The sequence below is a fragment of the Meriones unguiculatus genome, chromosome 8 (genome assembly GCF_030254825.1).
Source record: "Meriones unguiculatus strain TT.TT164.6M chromosome 8, Bangor_MerUng_6.1, whole genome shotgun sequence".
Lineage (NCBI taxonomy): Eukaryota > Metazoa > Chordata > Mammalia > Rodentia > Muridae > Meriones > Meriones unguiculatus.
In genome coordinates, this window is record NC_083356.1 from 70,417,597 (window position 1) to 70,440,307 (window position 22,711).

General features: G+C 54.2%; 1 protein-coding gene and 1 long non-coding RNA gene across 4 annotated transcripts in view; one reads left to right on the plus strand and one right to left on the minus strand.

The window, feature by feature from the left end:
• Rxra (retinoid X receptor alpha) overlaps positions 1-8,784 on the plus strand; it is an 87,568-nt gene extending 78,784 nt beyond the window's left edge. For both annotated transcript variants that reach the window (XM_021638115.2, XM_060389756.1), the window contains 4 exons: positions 56-188; positions 1,921-2,012; positions 3,454-3,559; positions 5,307-8,784. In XM_021638115.2, coding sequence (XP_021493790.1) covers positions 56-188; positions 1,921-2,012; positions 3,454-3,559; positions 5,307-5,454 — 479 coding nt within the window. In that variant the 3' untranslated portion in view covers positions 5,455-8,784. The remainder of the gene's footprint in view (positions 1-55; positions 189-1,920; positions 2,013-3,453; positions 3,560-5,306) is intronic.
• Positions 8,573-17,818, minus strand: LOC132655858 (uncharacterized). 2 transcript variants are annotated; one of them, XR_009593759.1, is made up of 3 exons: positions 17,229-17,818; positions 9,736-13,889; positions 8,573-8,701 (listed from the first exon to the last, which is right to left on the minus strand). It is a non-coding gene; the product is annotated as an uncharacterized LOC132655858 (long non-coding RNA). The 2 variants fall into 2 exon arrangements; XR_009593758.1 differs by having other exon boundaries at positions 9,736-13,995.
• Between the last annotated feature and the right edge of the window lie 4,893 nt (positions 17,819-22,711).

Sequence of the window (22,711 nt, forward strand, 5' to 3'; positions counted from 1 at the left end):
CAGTGGTGGAGGATATAGAAACAGCAGAGTGACCATATGCCCTCCCCTCCCCCAGGCTGGAACGAGCTGCTCATTGCCTCCTTCTCCCACCGCTCCATAGCTGTGAAAGACGGGATCCTTCTTGCCACTGGCCTGCATGTACACCGGAACAGTGCTCACAGTGCTGGGGTGGGCGCCATCTTTGACAGGTGGGTAGGGTAGGGACCATCTTTGATAGGTAGGTGGAATGGATGCCATCATTATCACATGAGTGGTGTGGCATCGTCTTTGATGGGTAGGTGAATTGGGGACTGTCTTTGACTGTTAGGCTAACTGTAAATTATGTTCAGCAAGCAGGGGGGGTGGGCACCATCATCAGTAGTTGGGCCATCTTTAATAAATACATTAGAATGGGGCCTATCTTTGACAGGTGTGGGACAGGCCCCTTAGTCTCCTCCTACCCTACTGGACACAGCCTCTGCTTAGGAAAGACATTAATGTGGAAAATGCAGGCCAGACATGTGGAGACTGCTGCCTGTGGAGCCCAGTGTCAGGGGAGTTGAGGCCACAGGCAGCCTTCCTTCTTTGTGATCTGAGTATCCCCGAGTATCATATAAACAGATTATGCCACTGGTGTGGTTTTCCAAGTGTCAACATTTGGCACATCTCAGCCATAAACAGTGTTGCAGCCCCAGGGTGACCTGTGACCTGACCTATCACTCACTGTATGACTGGTGTTTTTGAAGTGCTGCTCCTACACCCCCGGTGAACCTGGATGCATGCCTCTGCACACATCTTAGAGACATGCTCAAAGGAGCCGGCTGGCTGGAGTGCAGCCACATCCAAGGGTCACCTGGCCCCACCCAGTTACGCTCCTGCCTGTCTGGATAGCCAGCCCTGTGTACAAGCTGAGGGCCCATGCCAGACCTCAGTGTTCTGGGGACCTAGATGTCAGTTGCTGCCAGCTCAAGCCGAGAGACTGGGGAAAATGCAGAGGGCATAGGGCAGAGCAAGAATGGGCAGACTCATAGGAGGAAGCGAGGTAGGGGCGGGGCAGGTGAGTCCCCGAGCTCCTGAAGTTGGAGGTGAGCAGAGCCACCCACCAGCACTCTGGGACAGTGAGGACAGTGCACAGACTGAGCTCTTCTCAGGGAAGGCCAGCTAGAACACACAGACAGGTTGTATCAGTACAGAAAGGTATGTGAGTATGGGGCAAATGCTAACCTGGACTCGCTGCCAGGCACTACAAGCCTTTGACAAGCTTATGTGTGGGGCCACTCCACGGGGGAAGGAATTGGGTCTTAGCCCTCTGGGGTCTGGTTTGGGGAAATACAGTCCTAGGCACACATGCCCAGCTAGTAATGAAGTGACAGTATAATGGTACTGGGGGCTTATGCTTATTTGTTTTGAGACTCCAAGCTTACCCTCACCGTCAAAGCGAGTAGACAATGAAGTCTGACCCAGGGCTCCTTGCTGCTGAGGTCAGAGCTCAGCTGGGGCCTATATTCTTCCAGACTCCACATGTGTTGAGTGGGCTAAGGACACTTGAGGGCCCCTGGGAGGGGTCCCTATCTTGCTGAGGAGGCTCTGTGATACCTAGAGATGAAATAGGACTCCCACTAAGAGGCTTTGTCCCAGGGAAAGTCTAACCTGGAGCTAAGGGAATGGAGGGCAACCATGACTGGCCACTCAACTCTCCTTGGCTCAGCAGTCTTGGGGTTCTTCCTCTGGGCCCTGGTTCCCAGATAGCCTTGGGGGTGTGGAGGACCCCATCCTTCAAAGGACTGTGGGCTCGTTCCTTCCTATGGCCCTGGCCTGGCCCAGTGCATCCGGCTACTCTCCATTTACTCTGTGCGTCACAAGAGCCCAATGTATCTTCCTTGGTGGGGCCCTGGTAAGGACATGTCTAACATGGACCCTGGCGCCTGCTTTTTCCTTCAGGGTGCTAACGGAGCTGGTGTCTAAGATGCGTGACATGCAGATGGACAAGACGGAGCTGGGCTGCCTGCGTGCCATTGTCCTCTTCAACCCTGGTATGGCCCTCTTGCCTCCCATGTGGTCGAGGGCACTTGCATCTTCCCAGCTGCTCTGCCTCATGCTTTGAGCTTCAGGGCCAGTGTCCCCATCACAAAGACATTAATCTTGTGCCTCCCTTGTCTGAAGACTTACTGGAGAGGCTCAAGTGGCACTCTGTTCAGCCAGAGTATGCACTTGGCATTAGTGGACTCCAGCTGAGCCTCATGGACTCTACTGTCCACATCTTTCACAGTGAGCTCCCAGTGTGGGCCTGGTGCTCAGTCCATCCTGTTAGGTGTCCTGACAGTGACTTCAAGGGTGCATGGGCTTAGGGCGGAACAGCCTCCTGAGGATAGCCATGTCCCTTCTGTGGCTCTGGAGAGGCAATGTTTGGGGCCTCCAAGCCATTGTTGTCACAAAGGCAGAGACAGTGTCTTCTGTGTGGTGCTATACATGGGAGGCTGTAGTGTGAGGAGTGGACCAGGCCTGTACTCACAGCTCTGGGTTAGTGGCAGATGCCACCGGTGTCCACTCCATATGGTGATGGAAGCATAGTGCTGCTGAGACTGTGGGATCCTTGCTGGGAAGAGGTTTGGGGATTCAGTGAATGGCCCACGGGTTGTGGGCAGCTCTGACTAGGCCCTAGGATGCTGCTGAGCCTGGGACTCTTGGTACCACAAGGTGTGTGTGGGCTTTTGTGTTTGAAAGTTCATCCTTGCTGCTGGGGAGGGGGTTGTATGTGGGTGGGTTGGAGGCTTGGCCAGTGGAGCTCACCAGCCCTGTCCATGGTGTGTAGAAGATAAGGAGGGACAGGAGCACAATCCTCCACCCTGATAGCTCACCAGAATTCCTGAGCCAAGCTGATAGATCCCAGGTTAGGTCTGAGTGGCCTGGCTGGAGGCATGGCGACCAGGGAGGCCTGGGCCTGAGGCTGTGTGGGAAGGAGGCACTGTCAGGAACCAGGTCAGTTAAAGGAGTCTGATGTATTCTAAGGATCCCCTAGACCCAGGCCACCCTCAGTATTCACACTGGGATACTGTGCCCTGATGGTGCTGTAGCATTTCTGCAGACTGGATTGTAACCAATGTCTAGTCTCTGACGAAGGGCTTCTGGGGCCTCTGCTCATGGTGAGAAGATCCTCAGGGAGGGGCTTGCAGCTCTCTTCCTGTCATTGGGGATGGGGCTCAAGGTCAGTGAAAGCATTGGTTATCTCTTATGGCCAGGTGGAGAAAAATGGGGAAACTAACTCCCTCAAAGTCAAGGTACTGATTCAGGGTCTCTTGACTTTCAAGAGGTAGAGCGGAGGCATGACTCTAGAGCACCCATCCCCCTGGTCTGAGAGCTTTGGGTCAGCAGGGCAGCCATGTCTAGCTGTGTAGCGTATACATTCTCTGCTGTGTGTGCATGTGGCTAGGATACAGCCTGGGGGCTCTGACCTGAGGTTACTTCTCTATACAGACTCCAAGGGTCTCTCAAACCCTGCTGAGGTGGAGGCGCTGAGGGAGAAGGTATACGCATCGCTAGAGGCATACTGCAAACACAAGTATCCGGAGCAGCCCGGCAGGTGAGCTGCACCTCCATTCCCAGACAGCCCCCTGCCTCGGCTGCTGGGCTCAGCAGCACCTCTCTGAAGCCCTTTGTGTGCCACAAGACACACTGTCCTCCTCAAGACCAGCCTGGGAAGCTTTGTAGGCTCTGACAGGAACGAGGCAGCTCTCAGGCTCATGGGCTCTGAGGACAGACAACCTGCCTTCCTCTGTACCCAACTGAGAGAATTGATCCAGTTTCCGGTGCACAGTAGGTGCTTGCCTTTGTTCAGGAGTGTGAATCCTTCTGTTCGTCACCTGTTAAGTGGCCTGGAGATACCAGCACAGTGTAGGTGCTTTACAGCTGTGCAGAGTAGATGGCTGAAGCTGGAGAGCACATTTTGTGTACAGGCCTAGGGAGGACTGTGTGTGCAGGTCCGCAGTGCCGGGCGCATAGCTTGTAGTGTTAGGCACGCTGTAGGTGTCCGGGAGAAACCACGCATTAGGAATTCCTGAAGTTCATTTCTACTTCTTCCCTTGCAGTCTCCCAGTCTGCAGCCTGGGGTGAAGGGGGCCTGGGAGACTGGGCAGACAGGCACACCGACCCATCTTGCTGCCTGGCACACACATAGTTAACTGTCCACACTGCTGTTTAGCCCTCATCTGGTTTGGTTTAAAGTGAAACTTCCCGGAGGAGGACAGGAGGGTGGCAGAGGCTTGTTTTTCCTGGCTTCCTGCCTTTAGCCCATCTCGCCAGCTCAGCAGAAAACAGCCTGTTCTCTGGCGCCTCTCCAGCCTCCAAGCTACGCTTGTGCCTTTAAACTGAAGACTGCAGGGCAGCCAGCCACACGGCTTCCTCCCTAGAAATGAAGGACATTGTTAATAATTAATGAGGCCCAGAGCCCCCTCCAGTGTATAGGGAGGCCCCAAGCAGACACAGAGGTCACACGTGGGACCCCAGGTCCTGTCCCCACACCACACTGTCCTCTCTTGTCTGCCGTAGCTAATTGGCCTGGATGTCCATCTCTTGAGCTGTTAGACTCCTTTCCCATGCCTATCAGTCTTACCCAGGAAACACTCCAGAGGTAGAGGAACTCAAGAGCCTCCACAGTGCCTAGTAACCCAGCAGAGCCCGCTCTGGGGAGGGATCTGCATAGCATACTGGGATTACTTATGGGAGGCTGGCATTCCTGCTGGAGCTCAGAATTCCCCAGCTCAGTCTGGCCCCACCTCCGGGAGGGGTCTCCACCCTGCTGTGGCTTTTCAGGCACCCACTGAGTACCGTGCCTATTACTACCCATGAGGCTGCACACAGAGCTTTCTGTTGCCTCTTCCCAGGACATGCCCCACTCCTGCTAGAGGGACAGCTGCTCTTGCAGAGGCCTCTCTGATGCAAAAACACGTTCATGCTCTTACCTGCTCAGATTTTTGTAGTGCCTCCCCATCACCCATGGAGCAAGCCCACACTTGTAACCTCTCTCCCAAACCCTGTTGGGCTTGTCCTGGCCAACAGGAGTCTTCATTGGTTCTTCCTTTCATACCAGGGCCTCGTGGATCTTGATGTACCTCTCCCTATCCCACACTCAACCTCTGTGTTCTTTCGTCTCTCCTTTTAAGTTCTCATGCCTCCTCCTTGAAGGATCAGCTTAGGCAGCTTCCTCTGCAATCCAGATGCAGGCCCCAGGCTGCTGGACTCAGCTGGTCTCCAGGGAAGTTGCAGGTCACAGGTACAGAGGAGAACACCGCCTGCCCCCTTGCCTGTGCTTATTCTCTACTATCCCGCAGGTTCGCCAAGCTGCTGCTTCGCCTGCCTGCGCTGCGTTCCATTGGGCTCAAGTGCCTGGAGCACCTGTTCTTCTTCAAGCTCATCGGGGACACGCCCATCGACACCTTCCTCATGGAGATGCTGGAGGCCCCACATCAAGCCACCTAGGCCCCTGCCACCCATGCGCCAGTCCCGCGCCCTGCCTTGACGCAGCTGCTCAGCTCCAGCCCTGTCCCTGCCCTTTCTGATGGCCCATGTGGATCTTTGGGGTTCAGTGACCCTTGGTCCCAAAAGATGCGTTACCACCCTCGTCATCTTTATTACTGCTTGCCTCCGGCCCAGGGCCACGGCAAGAGCTGGTGTGAGACCCAGCCAGCCTCCTTCCCCACATCAGCTCTTAGGCTACACTGCTGTCACCCTGAGGGGCTTGGGGTACTTCATGGGGTCTTCAGCACCTGAAGCTGCAAGAGCTAGGAGAAGGGCTTTTCTGGTTGCTGTTTGCTGTCGCTGGTTCTCGACATGCCTGTGTGGCACCTCTGTTTGGAGCGCCCCATCTTTGCCTGTTCAGAGTCCTGGTTACCCAGCTAGGGTGGGAATCCACCCGGAGTCAAGAGGGAACAGGTAGGGGCAGGTCTTATCCTCCTGGGGCATAGCTAACCTGTAAAACCTGTTTCCAAAGATACCCTGAGATATCACCCCAGCCACTGTGCAGGATTCTGGGACCACCTCAAGGCTGTGTGGGCTAGAGGTCCTCTGTCATGTCCCTCAGTTCCTTTTTGTGTCATTGTTCCCAACTGTATGTCTCACCAACCCAGGGTTAGCTGATGGTAGTGGCCTGGCTTTTCCCTATCCCAAATCTTATTTTGTGGTCTGCAAGATGGCACCTAGGATCATCCTGGAGGGCTGCCCCTGGCTCATGTAGAATGGGGTTTCCTGTGGGAAGCACATGGGCTGTCCTTTTGCTGGCCTCTTGTAGGACACTGGACATCCTGAGGCTCAGGGAAGGGAGGGGAGCTGTTGTCTGGATTCTGAACAGGGGTCCTGCGGGACCTGGGGATGAACCATGCAGATGTGACAGGTGACTGTGTCCTGGTGTGGCTAACTCTCCAGGCTTTGTGTGGGACTCTAGCACGGGCCCCTTCTTGGACTGGTCGCTTCTGTTAGGAATGCTGACGGGCCTTTCTGGGACTCCCCTTGGTATGGTGTTGTCTGTGGACAGTGTATGTCCAGAATCTTCCCCAAGGGCTCTGTCACACCCGCTCGGGTGGCAGGCTATGGACTTGGGCTTCAGCCCTGTCTTGTGTAGCTCTGAGTGTGTGTGGCTCTCCAGTTGAGCAATCTTGTTTGCACTGTAGGGCCTTCCTGGGTCCTATGATCTAGTCTCAGACCCAGGGGCCCAGGTTTGTCAGGAGCAGGTGCCTTAGTGGGTATGGCCATACTGCCTCCCCAACTTCTCCCACTGATGCACAGCGGTAGGGGAGAAAGGCCCTCATGGACCTCAAGGACCACCTAGGGCACTGGGCCTGGAGGTAGTGGATGGGAGGAGCCTGTTTCCTGGGCTTTGTGGGGAAGGGCACATTTATTTTCCACCTTTTCAAAGTTCTAAACCGTAGCTAGCTGAGGCACCTATAGAAGATTCCAGAAACATCTTCCCTGTGCTCCTTCTCTCCATGTGGTGGCATGGGAGATGTGGTTGGTTAGCCCCACAGTTCCCAGGACCGTCTGTCTGCTCCTCCCAGGCTTTCCTAGAAAATCTGTCTATCCCTTGGGCTGGTAGCGCCAGGCAGAGCAGCAGATTCCCCAGTCCATACCCAGCACTGTGCCTTCTGCAGACCTCTGCTCCCACTGTTCATGCTGGCCCTGTTTCACGCTGTGCTCTGTGGTCCTCTGAGCTGCTGAGGACCATCGGCGGCTCCAGCAGAGAAAGTCCTGGGGCTGACCGTCTGGAATGCTGCCATGTCTGGGCTTGGCTGGCTGGCAGGCACTGGGGCCTTGGCCCCTAGCCCCACTGGCCCACATACACATAGCCTTACCTGCCACTGCTTGTCACTGTAGATTCCCTGGTGAGCTTCCTGTCCCTTTAGCCTCATTGTCACCATTGTTCTCAATGGAAGTGTGGGCATGGTGTCACTAAGGAGAGAATTGGGCGTTGTTTAACCAGACCTTCAGTCCTGTTACCAATCTGGCTCAATTAAGGTGATTGTAATTATTATTGCTATTATTATTTTGGTGGGACAATCTTTAATTTTCTAAAGATAGCACTAACACCAGCTCATTAGCCATCCTGCGCACACACCCACCTTAGCCTGGTTGGATAACAGCTGCCACCAATGGTCATATGACTTCCACAATTGCTGCTTCTGGGCCATATTCTTCATCTCTGTCACCTCCCTGCTTGGAGATTCATTTGGGGCTCTCCTGTGGCTGAGAAGTGAAGATGACCACAGGGCCCGTGGCAGCTGCTGGCCCGTGTCACCCTGAAACAACAGTCACTGGGGGAATTTGGTCCCACACCCCAAGTTTTCCAAATTACAGCATCCCCAAGGATACTGGGCAGCTTGGTGACAGTGCCAAGGGACACCCAAGCTTCCTCGTGTGGGATCCCAGGGGACCTGGCCAAAGCAGGCAACCATGGCTAATCATCTGCCGTCCCCGTCACAGATCGGGGGCGTACCATCTGGTCCCCGTACACGAGTGTGTGGTGTGAACATGCATGTGCTGGACAGACGCTGCGCAGAGGCTGCACACCAGCGACGGGAGATGCGGCACAGTTACCGATGTTCTGTGTTCTTTTTAATCAAGACTTTCCCATTTTCCTGTATATTTGCTTCTTGTGAGCAAGGACCTGAGATCCCTTCTGTGGGGAAGTCGGGCTCTGGTGACTCTGGAGGCAGGAGATGCATCTATTTTCAGATGCTGCAGGGCTGGAGTGCCCTGATCTCTAGCCATGCCTTAGCTGGGATGCGCGGCCGCTGTGGGGAGGATGCCGAGGCCGCAGGGAGTAAAGATAGAGGAATGTTTAACGCACCGGGAAGGGTAAATGAATCTATTTTTGTACAAATGTAATTTTATCCCTCATGTAAACTGGATGGCATGGCGGGGGGGGGACCTGTTTTGTTTCTGTTTTGAGTGTCAAGAAGCGTTGGCACACCCTGATGCCGCTGAGCAGAGGAGGCCTTTCCGGGGAGGCTGAAGACTCGTGAGAACAGCACAGACAGACACTTCCTTCTGGTGGGAGGGAGGGCCGCCGCCAGCAGGGTTTCCTTCCCCTTCTTGGTGATTTGAACAACCTTGCTCTGTCCTCGGTGCCTGCCTGCCAGCCTCGCTGCAGCTCGTCTGACTGTGAAATGACTTCCCTGCGTAACTGCTCTCTGGGACATTGTGGCGCAGCCGCTGGGGGTTGATGAACAGCAGTCTCAGGATTGTAGAAAAGAAACAAAAACGTGAGAGGAGAGACAAATATGAACGTTTCGAAAATATATCTCCATTCGGTTCTCATCTGTCCTGTGTGGGGGAGTCCTGTCTTGGGAGTTCCAGACATGCGGGGCAATGGGAATGGGAGGCCCTGTGGTCAGCTCCAGGCCCCAGCTTCCTGCCTCCGCCTCTGGGTGGGCTTCCCTCTTCCAAGTCTGCTCTGCTGTGATGCTCTCCCCTGGGGCCTGTCAGAGCCACTCTCCAATCCATGCGTTGCTACCTGCCCCAGCCCTGGCCTTCCTGCACCCAGCTTCTACTTCTGTGCTGGCTGCAGTGGGCAGGAGGTTCACACAGAGGGGCCCAGATATGTGGTGTCATCCAACCGCCCGATTAATTACAGGTCACCAGTGCCCCATCTGTGCCATCTCGTGATAAATGCCCTTTGTCTCCGTGCTGTCTACAGGTTGGGCTGCATCCGACCCCAGGTTTGGTGACACTGCCCTGTCATCTCCTGCCTCTCCACCCAGATATGTTCACTCCTGAGAGGCACTGGGTACCAGTGTATAGGTGGGAGCAGGGCCTTGTGATGTCGGGCCCCTGTCTGCAGCAGCTGGCTGGCAGCCCACAGAGCCACGCCCTTCGAGGCACACCATCCCATGTGCTTTCCTGCGCGTGTAGCTGCAGAGCCCTATATACCGCCCCCTTGGCTGCAGAGGGCAGTGGGAAGCTGGGCCCAGTGTGTTGGGGCTCAAGACCTTCATAGTACCATTCCCACTTCCTCAGACACACAAAAAGAAAACAAACAAACAAACAAACAAAAACAGCCTCCCTCCCAAACAAACAAAAAAACAAACTGGTGGTGTCTGAAATAGCCTTCCCCATGTCCCTAGTTCATGAGACCTTGCAAGGTGCAGTTTCCTCTTTTCACTAAGAGGGATTTTGTCCTGAGCCAGGTCTTTCCCAGGTTAGAAAGTGAACTTTTGGCAGTTCAGAGGTGGGGCCCCTGGAGGGTCCCTGGATAACTGAGCTGCCTACCTGATGCCTCTAGGTGATTGCAGGAACTCTGCTAGCCCACGCTGGTCCTCTGATAAATTCTTGTGCTCAAGGATCCTGCTGGTTGGTTCCTTGGTCTGGAGAGAGGGTCACCTCTGAGAGGAGTACGGTCTTGTCTCGGCTTCTGTGTGGTCTCTGTACTAACTTCAAGATGCATTAGAAGCTAGGGCAGTCCTCTGTTGGCCCTCATCCTTCCACAGAAGTCTAGCCTCAGGAAGGACAAGGGACCCTGAAAGAGGCTCAGGTCAGGGGCAGAGAGCAAGGTGACAGCTGCCAAAGGAAGCAACAGCAGAAAGGACGGCTCCTGGGGTCCTTCATGCTGGTTTTTAGTGACCCACGGCTCGTGGGATGAGAGGGGACTTCGGCAGGTGAGTCCAGGTGGGGCCGGGCTGGCTCAGGGCTCCCCGGGGTGGTATGTGGGACCGAGCCCTCCAGGGCAGCGCTGCAGAACGCTGCGCTAAGCGAGCACACCCAGGCTGCCTGCCGCCATCTCTTGGCAACCTGGTCGAAGGCTGCCTTGCTGCCTCTAGTTGCCATGGCAATGCCTGCGCAGGGCAGTCCCTCTGGACCAGAGATGCCGGGCTTGATAAGTTTATCAGCAGCAGAATCAGGCAGTGGCAGGCTGAGCCAGCCTCTAGGCCTGTGTAACCCGAGAGGCTAGGGTGGGGGCAGGGCCTCAGGTCTGGGGACACATGATGTTTGCTTGGACTACCACCAAGCCCCCAATCCCTCCCGCCTTGGGTCCTATGGCTGGTACTAGGAGCTGAGGGACAGGAAAGAACAGACCCTCCCATGAGCAAGCAATGGTAAAAAGGGTGTGTGTGGTGGTGGTGGTTGCGGGTACATCTGGGAGCAAATGGGGCTAGCCCTGTCTCCAGGCCTGAGGACAGTGGTGCCATGCAGTGTTTAAGTGTGTCAGGAAAGTTGGGTAGGTAGAGGTCAGAGCAGTGAGGGAGTCTGGGGATTCACAGAGGGGAGTGCTGTCTGGCTGAAGTGAAGAACTAGTTGGTCATCTGATGCAGGGGCCCAGAGAAATGCCAGGGGAAGCTTCATAGCTGAAGGCCCAGCTTGCCAGTCCTTGCAGAGCCCTGGGGGTAAGAGGCTGCCTGGAGGGCTGTGCCAATGTGGATTAGAAGCCTGAGGCTGTGGAGGATATGCTGGGTGGCCCAGGATTGACCCAGTCATAGGCAATTTCCAAATGTGAGGTGGCACTGCCCCCTGCTGGACATATTTGGACAAGGCTGATTCCCTCCAGGCCCTTCTGGTCCCTCCTAAGGCCTTGAGCTCTGCAATACACTCTACCCCCCTCCCTGGCCCTCCCCAATGTTAGAACACTCCAAGTGCTGGCCAGTCCCAAGGCAGACAGTTCACCATGCTGACAAGGGTAGGGTTTGGCAGGATTGTAGCCTCTGGAATGTTCACCAGCACTCTGGGGAGTGGGCTGTGTGCAAAGATAGGCTCATCATATCACTAGTGCCTGATTGGCAGCAGGGCCAAAGTTGGGTCTGTTTCCTCATCTCTGATAAGGACAGGGTCCCCATGCCTCGGGCCCTGGTAACAAGGATCCTAGTCACTTGGAATGTAGCCTTTAGGTGCCACTTGCCCTTCCGCTAGTATAATGAGGCTCTGACGCTGGCACTGGAGCAGGAGTTTGGACTCAGATGCCAGCCTTGAGATCCACTTTGAAGAAGATTGGGTCTATGGGTCCAGGTCCCAGGAAAAGGCACCATTTCCCTTGCTTACTGGAAGAAGGGTCAATAAGATGAGGCACTGTGACACCCTCAAAGGTGGACAGCGAGTCGTGGAGATCCAAGGATAGATCAGGCCTGCCTGAGGAGGGCAAGTAAGGGAAAGCTTGGGAACTGTGGAGACTTTGATAGCTCCCCTCTGGAGAGCTGTTGGTCTGGAGAGAGGGTCACCTCTGAGAGGAGTAGGGTCTTGTCTCGGCTTCTGTGTGGTCTCTGTACTAACTTCAAGATGCATTAGAAGCTAGGGCAGTCCTCTGTTGGCCCTCATCCTTCCACAGAAGTCTAGCCTCAGGAAGGACAAGGGACCCTGAAAGAGGCTCAGGTCAGGGGCAGAGAGCAAGGTGACAGCTGCCAAAGGAAGCAACAGCAGAAAGGACGGCTCCCGGGGTCCTTCATGCTGGTCTATCCATCACTGTGTCCCTCCCGCCTTCCCCTTTTGTTCCTCCTTCCCTCTCTCTTTCCCTCTCTCCCCCTACTTCCTCTCCCTTTCCTCCAACCTCTTCCCTTCCTTCTATCCTCACTCTATCTTGCACTTCCTTTTCCCTCCCCTTCTCCTTCCCTCTCATCCTTCTTTCATCCATTTTTTGCATTCTTCCTGCAGCACATCATTTTTTTGTTTAGCCAACCATTCACCCACCATCTATTTTTCTACTCTCCTCTGTTTACTCAACCATTCATCCTTCCATCTGTCCATCCATATTTCCATCTACCCATCTGTCATTGCTTAGGCCTAGGTCCTGTCCTGATGGGGCTTTACTCTGTCCCTCCAGGACAGATCAGGCACCGTAGGCCTCAATCCCTGAGACTCTGGGTTTCTTTCCTCTTGGCCCTGTCACCCTTCAATGGTGTGACCGCTGCTGTGAGCCAGCTCCAACGTCCCAGGTACTGAAAGACGAGGGAACTTTGTCCTTTGGGGCAGCCGGCTGGAGCATCATCTTCTATCTTCCTGCTGTCAGCAGCTATCACTGTGTGGCCCAGCTTGTCTTGGGGGCAGTGGTACCCTAGTCCCTAGTGTGAGGGACAGGGAGACAGGCCTGGGGCTCAAGCCCATCTCCTGGAAGACAGTGTTATTTCCTTGGCTTCAGCCTCCCACACCGTGGTGTCAGGACTGCCGTGGTTAATGTGTCCTGAAGACTTAAGAGAGCTACACAGAATGAGGCCTTGCCAAAGAGTAGGGTAATGACCTTCCAAGGGTGGTTAACCCAGAGATCAGGATAGAAATTGTCCAGGAGCAAAGGACCCTACTCTGGGCCAGCTGAGTAGGCCTTCACTTCCAGGCCAACACTCTGGATGGGATGGATGGGAGCAGGTCTTGGAGGACCTCACAACTGTGGAGAAGGAGCTACACAGTTAGGCCCTGAAGCCCAAGACTGGCTCTGCTTAGACAGCCAAACACAGAGAAAGAGGGCAGAAGCCTCAGGGTGGGTGAGGAGCATAGTTGCGGGAGCCAGCGTGTGTGTGTGTGTGTGTGTGTGTGTGTGTGTGTGTTACACACTCTAGATTCCCAAGATGCACTTGAGGGTTCAGAAAAAAAAGGGGCTGCTGCAGCTAGAGGCTTCCCATAGTCCCACTTGCTGCGCACCTGAGGGCGGCCATTGGCAAGCAGGTTGTGAAAGACTGAAGAAGGCCCAGCAGTCACTATCCAAGGCAGGCACCTCACAGGAATGAAAACTTACACCCACCAGAAACTCTCAGCATTGATAACACCTTTCCCCTAATCACTCCAAGCTAGAATGACCAAGATGTCCCTTGATGACACCTCTACACCACAGCATGCTGCTTAACAAGAAATGGGTTGGGGGTAGGGCTGCTAGCCTGGACACACATGGAAGTGGCCTAAATGTGTCACACCACAGAAAGATCAACAAGAAGCCTCCGTTGGGTAACTGCATTCGTGTGCTTGGTATTCTGCAGGGAGGAAGTCAGAGTTGGTGAAACCAGGTGGCTTTTGTAGGGTAGTGAAGTTATTCTGGGCTATCCAGGGTCAGGGGACACTTGTCAGCACCTCAGAGCTTTCTAGCACCATGAGAGGTGCTGTACTCAGGAGGTCAGGAACTCAGAGAGTGGAGGGTGGGGAATGGCATGGTTAGCCTGTGTCGTAGGAGTAGAACCCCTCTCTGAAGGGCAAGAGAGATGGCTAAGCAGGCAGGGAGGCTGAGCAGTGAAAGTCAACAAGGCCATGCTGGGATGATGCAGTGATTGGATTGCAGCTAAAAGTTTGAAATCCACAAGGCTGAGCTCAGTAAACAAAAGACTGAATAAATAAACAAAGAGTGGGGAAGAGGAAGGGAAATTCCAAACAAACTTTGCCGCCCTCAGCAGATACAGAGTGGAAGCTTCCGTTCACGCCTGAGTGTGGGCCCAGTACGGTGACTTCCCTGGAGGAGCCTGGTGGGCAGGGGGGAGAAAAGTGACATTGTCACCAAGGGCCACACTCTCTGTAATGTCACATCCACCATTGCCTGGATAGTAGCCTTTCTCACTTGATCAATACCTGAGGGAAACAAGTAGAAAAGATTAACTTTCATTCACTTTTTGACACTTGGGATCATGGTCCATTGGTTGTGCTGTTTCTGGGCTCATCACAGGGGTGGGGGTGGGTGAGGCAGAACATGCTGTGTAAAGAGCTGCATATCTCACAGCAGCTGGGAATCAGAGATGGAGAGAGGGAGAGTCCATATAAGCCACATCCTTCAACTCAGGTCCCATGGGAACTACTTGCACCAGCCATCCAGCAGCTCCTGACTGTCCATCTAGTGGGTTAATCATTCACAGTTAGTGGCCTCAAGATCCAGTCACTGCTTGGTACTGTCACTAGCTGAAGACCACACCTTCAATGCATGAGGCTTTGGGGGCTTTACTTTATATAGAAGCCAAAACGTTCCATCCAACGGCTCGTGGAAGTCTATCTCTAAGAGTCCTGGAAGTCTGAAGAGATCCAGCATTGCTCAAAAGGCCAAGTACAAGCTGGGCATGGTAGAATACTCCTGTAATTCCAGCACTCGGGAGGCTGAGGCAGGAGCATCACCATTTTGAGACTAGTCTGAGCTATATATACCAATACCCTTTCTTAAAACAAACAAATAAATAAGCAAAAAAAAAAAAAAAAATCCAAGGCTCCCTCAGCACAGGCACCTGTACATCAGAAAGGAAACACATGCTTCCGGCATGCAGAGGCACGGCAGAAATTGACCCAGATGAATCCCAGTGGGGCATTGCAGTCACCTTAAAGTCATCAACAGAGAGGTCTTGAGAAGCCCAAGGAGACAGGGTGCCAAAACGTAACACAATGACTTGATCTCAATTAAGAGGAGTGATAAAGATGGAAGAGAAGGGAGAGACTGAGGGAGTCTCAGGGAGAAGAGGGATAGGAGGAATGAAGGGAGGAGAAAGAGAGAAGGAAGGGGGGATGGAGAGATGGGGAAGGGAAGGGAAATGGACACTATGCACAGGCAGAGTCTCTGTTGTCTGCAACTCTTCAGCAAACGTAAAACCATTCTAAAGTTTAAAAATGTATTATGGGGTGTGGTCATTATACAACACCTACTGCATGCCCCGTTGGAGCCACCAGGAACTAGGGCACATGCCAGGCCAGGTGTGGTGGCACGCATTTTTAATCCCAGCACTCGGAGACAGAGGCAGGCAGATGGATCTCTGTGGGCTTGAGGCTAGCCTGGTCTACATGGTTAGTTCTAGAGAAATTGCTGCCTGCATATTTCCTTATGAAGAACAGCCTGCTGATTGAAGACCTTCTGTGTTATACCCTAGCTATTATAAATAAGGACATGGCTTTTCTAAAAGCACCCGTGGCTTTGTTCCTATCCAAGAGGGAAAGAGGCGGGTGAGAGAAAAGAGCATGCATTCTGTGGTGTGGTGAGAGAAGAGTAGGTTTCCTGAGATAGCCCATACCTCCTCTCCTTTCTCTTCTGCTCTGCTCCCCACTTCTCAGGTTAGGGTCTAAATGACTTTTGCTCAGGACACCAGCTGCTTTATAAAGTGGTTTCTGGCTTACGGTGGCCGCAAGGGCCATCCCATCACCTGACCACTCCGTCCTTTCTGTGTACATGATTGGCACACACAGAGCCTCTTACAACTCAACGGTGTTGAGAACAGCAGTGCCGTGGCAAGGGGCCAGAGGTGTCATGGCGCGGGACACTCCAGCACAGGATGGAGGGGAGTCAAGGTGGCCCTCCGAGGCTAAAGGGGCTTGCGCTGAGCAGGTGGAGGCTTGAGGGTCACTCTGTATTGGAGGACTGTGATCTGCCAAGCCCTGGGTGGGGAAGTCAGTGGGAAAGGACCAGCCTGGTCATGGAGGTGAATGCCGGAGGACTGCCCGTGCTGCAGCTTCAGGACTGTGGAGGGCTGAATGTGGACATGAGCTTAGCTGCCAGCGGCATAGCCTACGCATTCCAGGAGTCAGATCTGACTCTGCCACCTCCCTGGCTCCGTGGTCACATCAGTCCCCTGAGGATCCTCTAGAAACTCTACCATTTCTCTTCTGCCTTCTCCCTGGCAGAGACTGGCTCTTCTGTCTCCAGAGTTTTAACTGCCTGTCAAGCTGGGGTGCAATTCTTGGAGTCAACAGCAGGCTATGCTGCCTTTTACTTCAAGCTGGACTGAAGCCGGCTTTGATTATTGCACTGAATGAAATAATTTTGAATGGAAGAGGGACTTCACAAACTCTTTATATCTTGCAACCAGATTTTTTCACTTGATGTCACTAGGGGCTAGAATCACCACAACCCTATTTTATTCAACTTCTGTCCCACAGAGTCCCTTGTGAGCTGTGTTTTCAGTACACCTGGGAACAAGGGAGGTCCCTGAGGCCTGTGTACCAGCTGTCAGCACCCATATCTACCACCAGAGGGCAGCATCACTTCACTAAGTGCCGGTCAATCACAGCCCCATGTCTCCTAGCAACCACTCCCATCCCCTCCCGTTTTCAGGCCCAGCTGAGTTCACCTATGCTGCCCCAGAGGCAGGGGGCCAAAGCCCTGCCTGGGAATGGCCTTGGAGGACAGCAGAGCCCTTACTTGCCCCTTGGTGGTGCGCAGGGGGCTGGAGGGTGGGAGAGGCAGGGGTGCAGAGCAGGATGGCATTATCCCTGTGTCCTAGAGCACCAGTCCTTCAGCAAGACTGGAAGTGTGCTTGCAAACCTTGACAGCCCCTTGCTGTCCCGGGCCCCCAGGGTGTCAGTGGGGGATCGGATGACTGGGTTGAGTGCAGACCCAGAGAAGAGTGCCTATGGTTCTATGGGCTTGGCCGGGGCGTAGTTGCCCTGCAGTTAGCAACGGGAGACATTTGGCTCCAGGCACTGCTTGCCCATATAGTCATCCATTTACCCACCATCCATATCTCCATCTGCCCACCTACTCACTGGTGCATACACCTACTCACCTGTCCATCTATCCACCCACCCATGTGCCCACTTACCTACCGATCCATCTATCTGTCTAGCTTCCCACCCATCCACATTCCAGTGACCCAACCCATCCAGTCACATCTCCACCACTATCACCCATCCACTCATCCATTCTCCATCTGCTCACCCGCCCATCCATCCGTTCACTCAGCAAATGCCATTGGCCAGGACATGCGTGTGATTCCAGGAGAATGCAGTTTTTTGTTCAGCAGGAAACTCACGTGAACCGAATATGCTATTGAAAACTGAAAACTTCCTGCTAGCCACATTAAAACCCGTTGAAATGAAGTTCATCTTTTACTTACCTCAATATGCGAAGCAGATTCCATTTCCACGAGCAATCAATATAAGTCATAAACAGGGCATTTTAACTCACATTTTGGTACCAAGTCCTCAAGACCTGGCGTATACTTTGCCACGGCAGCACATCTCCGTTGCTGCAGCTCAAGTTCTCAAGGCAAGCACATCTCCGTTGCTGCAGCTCAAGTTCTCTGTTGTGTGACGAGGGTCTGGAGGCTCTCACACGCTGCGTGCTTGCAGTAGCTACAGGCTGAGTGGGCCATCATAGTGACACGATCCTACCAGAGGGCAAGGAGATGGGTAAGTCTTCCTATGAGGTGGCACTTGAGCTTGGCACTGAAGGATGAATAGGCTTCTTCAAGTACAGAGCAGGGAAAAGGAGACCTTCAATGTCATTTCTGGTTAGGTCTCCAGAAGATCACCGACATCCTGAAGGAATCGGGTGTGTTCATCGACCTTCCCACCAGGTGCTGCGAAAGAATCACGAAGTGCAGTCTTCTGCCACAGTTCCACACCCACACTGCGGACCATGGAGCCCGGAGTCCCTGTTTAAGCATGTCTCCTGGCTGCTGCCTGCCTGGCTCTGCCCATGCCGCTGCCATCTGGGTGGAACAGAAATTCATTCTTTCTCCTGCAGGTGGCGCCCTAGATACCAGGCAGAGCCAGTTGCCCGACCTGGTGGGAGGCAGATCCAGCCTTTACTTTCTGTGTGTTGGAAGGGGTGTGGGCTCTTCTGACTGGGTCACTGGTTAAGTCACCTGGTCCAACTACTGTTTCCTAAGGACTTTCTGAGGTTGGCAAGGTTGTGTTATACTTGGGAAGCTTCCAGAACCTTCTCCCATGTGGTTCATACACAGAGGGAATTCCTGGAACCTGTCTATAAGCAGGCTTGACCACTGGCTTCTGCTCAGGCAGTCTTCCTCAGGTCTAACTGAAGTCTTGCTGCTGCTTCAATGCACTCTTCTTGTGGGGCTGGCTCAGCAGCAGGAAGCAGGCGGTGTCTGTCCCTAATACAGCCCTCATCTATAACAGGACTCCCTCAGCTGGAAAAAACAGTGCCTGTCCCCTTCCAGGGCTGAGATGGTCCATCTTCATCCACCTGGGGGGTCCTGGGAGGGAACAAGTGAGACCCCACTAATAATAGTGGTGGTAACACTAATACTCTAGTCCAGAGTCCACCGTAAGTAAGGGAAGAGATTAGGCTCCTTCTGAGGAGGGGCCAGACCTCTTGCTCCAGAGGCTTGGGGGCGGGGGGAGATCAGTTGGATCTAGGTTCTTTCATAGGTGGTCCTGGGCCCTGGGCATGCCGTGGCCTCGATCATGGCAACCCCACCTTCCTCCTACACCACTTCAATTTTCCTCCAGGCTTCAACATCTTCCTCTCCTGCTGACCCCACAGGGCTCATAGGAGCTGAGCTGATGGCCTCCCTGCCCACCTTGCCCTGGGGTCATGGAGACTATCTAATCAAGGGTTAACTTGACAGGCTTGGTTTAGCCACACCCTGCACAGTCCCCACAGGCATGGCTCTGACCCAACCCCTGGTAGGTGACCTCTGACCTCAACCCACTTGGAGAGTCTGGCCAGCTAGAGTGTCTGTGTTTGCCTGGCGGTCTCAGGTCACCCAGTGGTCCATGCTGACAGTGTGATTTATGGTGGGGCCTCAAGCCATGCTGTCACTCGATCTCAGAAGGGCTGAGACTACAGTTCTCTGCATGGTGGTCAGACTTGTCAGCACTGCCCATTCCCAATAAAAACGCTGGCATGGGGCTGTGTAGGCTGACCTGGCTTGCTCACACATTCAGGAGGCAGTACGGTCAGCATGCCTTCTCTGGAGGGGAACCTGTGAGAGTGCAGGCTGGGCTCTCCTGGGCCCTGAGCTAGCATGCGTCCTGTCCCTAAGCAAGTCCCAAGCATTATGGGAACCGTCCAAGGCCCTCGGCATATCCTTGGGTTTGAGGTGATCTCAGAGACCCCAGGCTCTGAGCATTTCAGTAACTGGTTGGGAAGACCAGAGACAGGGAGGTGTCACGGGGCCATTCTGTCATAGCCTGTGTTTCATAGGCCCTGCGTTACAGGTGTCAACCCTCTGACAGTTTGCTGATCCCTCCTCTGGTCTCAGCTATATCTTTCCAGTCTGTACTAGGTAGGTCTGGGGTTTCCTAGGGCAGCACTGGGGCTCACTGTTTTGGGGGGGCAGTAGAGACTGGCTCCAAGGAAGGTCTCATTGGCATCCAGGAATGTTGGAATAAAATATGTGGCACTGTGAACAGCTCTCCCAAAGTGCCTGTGGTCTAGCATTTCTAAGTCCAGCCCTGAGCCTTTGGGATAGCCAGCTCTTCTGTATGGAATGCCAGCCCCTGTGTGGCCCCGTGTGGCCCCGTGTGGCCATGTGTGGTCATGTGTGGCCCTGTGTGGTCCCGTGTGGCCCTTGCCTGCCTTGAAGCAACAGGTGATGATTGTCTCCAGAGCTGTAGAGTTCACCTTCTCTGCTCTGCTCTTGCACCTGGATAGCGGCTGCATCTGCCTCCAGGTGCTCTAGTCCAGCTGAGGTGATCCCAGCTGCCAGCTCAGGAATAAAGATTGATCTTAGTTAAAGCTCTAGCCACCACCTCCAAAGCTCTAGCACAGAGACCCCATCTACACACGCTGCTAGCATGGTGCCAGCTCAGTCTAAACCTGGGGCCTGCTCTTGACCACAGTGCCCCAGTCTCTGCTCAGCCACAGCCTGGCCAGAGCTGTCCCATCTGGGTCAGAGGCTGTCTGCGAATCCTGAGGCCCAAGGCCACGTCCTCTGGAACCAAGACACAGAGTGGAGAAGACCCGGCCTTTAAAGGGTGTCAGATGTGCCTGATTCTTAGACCGTGGCCGCTCCCCCGCTAGGCCTGCAGACGTGGCTGCCCCCACCCTGCCACGTCGCCACTTCCACCCTAGCCGGCAGGAAGCGGCGCGCTCTCGCTCCCTTTTTGTAAATTTTTGGAGGGTTGTTGTTGCAGGGAACATCTGGACGGGGCCCAAGGAACATAATAAAAAGGAGAGGAGGCCTGGGGGAGGAGCGGGGGCTGCGGGTCGGAAAAACCATCTGACTCCGCTTTGCGGAGACAGCTGCAATTATGCTGCTAAGGCTCTTGCAGCCGCTTTAGACCGCGCCGCTGACGTCAGTGGGAAAATATGAAGCTCGCCATGGTTTGGTGACACACAACATGAAATACATCCCAAGCTCTCTCCTAGCCTTGCTTGGGGTGGGATGGCTGACGGGTTTCCCCGGAAGTGGAGACTCCAGGGTCTCTCTCTAGGGACCTAACTGGGTTCTCTCATCCACGCCTTCTGTGTGACAGGAGGCTGAGCGCATTGGTTCAACCCCATGCTCGCACTGCTAGTTCCAGGGATAGAGGCATTCCGGCTTTTTTTTTTTTTTTTTCCCCAGCAAGCTCTGTCATCCTTCCACCATCCCCAGGGCCTGCCAAGGGTGTCCTTCTTTTGGTGTCCTCCAGTTCCAGCACAGTTCAGGGTTGTTCTGCTGTTTTATAGGACCTCTCATGGTGTCCTCAGATCTTGTCCCCTGTGTAGTATGGGGAGGACTGTGTACCATCCTCTGTCCCTCCTGACCCAGAACAGTTCTGAGCTAGGTGCCTTGTCCATGTGGTCCTCATTGTATGAGAAGACATTACTAAGATTCCAGGGGCTCCCAGGTGCGCTGGCACACCCGACAGGGGCCAGCCCTCCAGGAGCGGTCCACAGCCTCCCTTGCAGGCCTGCTCAACTTCCACCACTGCAGCCAGGCTCCATCAGGGTGGAAAGGCCTGCCTCTCGTGAATATGTGTGAGACACAGATGCTGCCATGTCAGTGCATGGTACAGACATAGGTCTGACCAACAGCCTCATCTGGTATCTTACCCACCTTGGTCTCCAAAACATGGCCTAAAATTAAATCTGATAGAGGTGCCCACTGTACAGAGCAACAGAGTGTGGGAGGAGGGCCACGCCCAGGGACCAGCCCTGCAGGGCTCAGGCCCTAGAGCCGCACTGAGCAAACCGCACTGAGTTTTTAGGGTCCTATGAGACACTCCACAGCTCAATGGTGCTTTTTATACATGGGAAGCTGGAGTTTCTGTGGTCATGTCATTTGTCACTGGGCTTAAACTGTCTGGTCCCCTCTGACTGCTGCTTCTACCAGGATGAGGGGCCTAAGTCCTAGGGGCTATGGAGCTGACCTTAGGGCCCTGCTTGGAGCAGCCCTGGCTGTGACAGGAGCCAGGGCCCAAGCAGTCTGACAAGAAGCCATCTGGCAGCAGAGGCCCCTGAGTCACAGCTGGGATGCGAGCCTTTGGGAGGCCTGAAGGAATTTTTTTTTCCTGTGGAAATAGCTGTGGGCTCCTGAGCTCTTGACCCCTCCCACGGCCTTTGGGGGCCCTGATGTTGAGCTACGCTGCTGGTCACCATTAGTGGGGCTGACCACCTCTGTTGGACTTTCAGTCAGCCTGAGTTGAAGCCAGAGCACCAGCTGGGTGGCAGACAGCTGGACTTAGGCCCTTGCCTCAGAAGGGCTTCTCCTCGGAGCCTCTGTTCTGGTCCCTGTCTGATGGAGCAGGCAGCACAGTGGCCGTATTAGACAGGCATACAAAAGGATTAGCCTGACTAAAGGTGTCTCTTGTGACCTGCTCAAGGAGAGGGAGGGCTCGTAGGCCTTAGGCAGTTGCACTTGCTCTCCTGAGGCTGGTATCAGTCTACTGCCTGATGCCACTCCTGGACAAGGGGAGCAGCCTGTCTGAAAAATTTCCCAGTGAAGTCCTTTCCCCAGTTGTTGTGGGAGGCACCTATCTGTCTTGTGTTCCCACCAGTTGTCTGCTGGGGCTCCGAATGGTCAGTGAGAGCCTCCATCATGTGCTGGGAGCCAACCATGTTTCCCTAGCCCTGCTGATGCCCTTTGGGTGATACTGAGCCTGAGGCAGGGGCCTGCAAGGACCAGGAATCAGCAGGAGGGCTGAGAGACATGCCCACCCTCTTGTGACTCCTAAGGCTGTCAGGGGATAATGGGTTAAGAGGCTGCTCCAGGCTTCGGGTACCGATGGCAGCCATGACTACAAGAGAGAGAGGAAAAGTTTAAGAGTAGGTCTGCCTTCCTCCGGGAAGCCCACCCACGATGTTCCTGCCAGGCCCAGCTTCCTTCTTTGCAAGGTTCTGCCGAATTCAGCAGGTGGACCACAGGGTCTGACGTGTGTCCTGCTAAGACGGGCAGGACATCCTCCCTTCAGCCCTGTGTGCGGCACCACACACTGAGTGTGGTTCTGCCCCTCTGTGCACTGTGGACCTCACAGTCATGACCATCACTTCGGGTCTCTGGCAGTGGTTTGGGGCTCACTGCTGACCTCATTTTTGAGGACATACTCCAGAAAGTGAGGCATGGTTCAGAATCAAGTCTGGACCTAGAGCTGGGGCCTAATCTTGGTCCTTAAGAGCAAGGATGCCAGATGTCCCATGTTTGAGTAT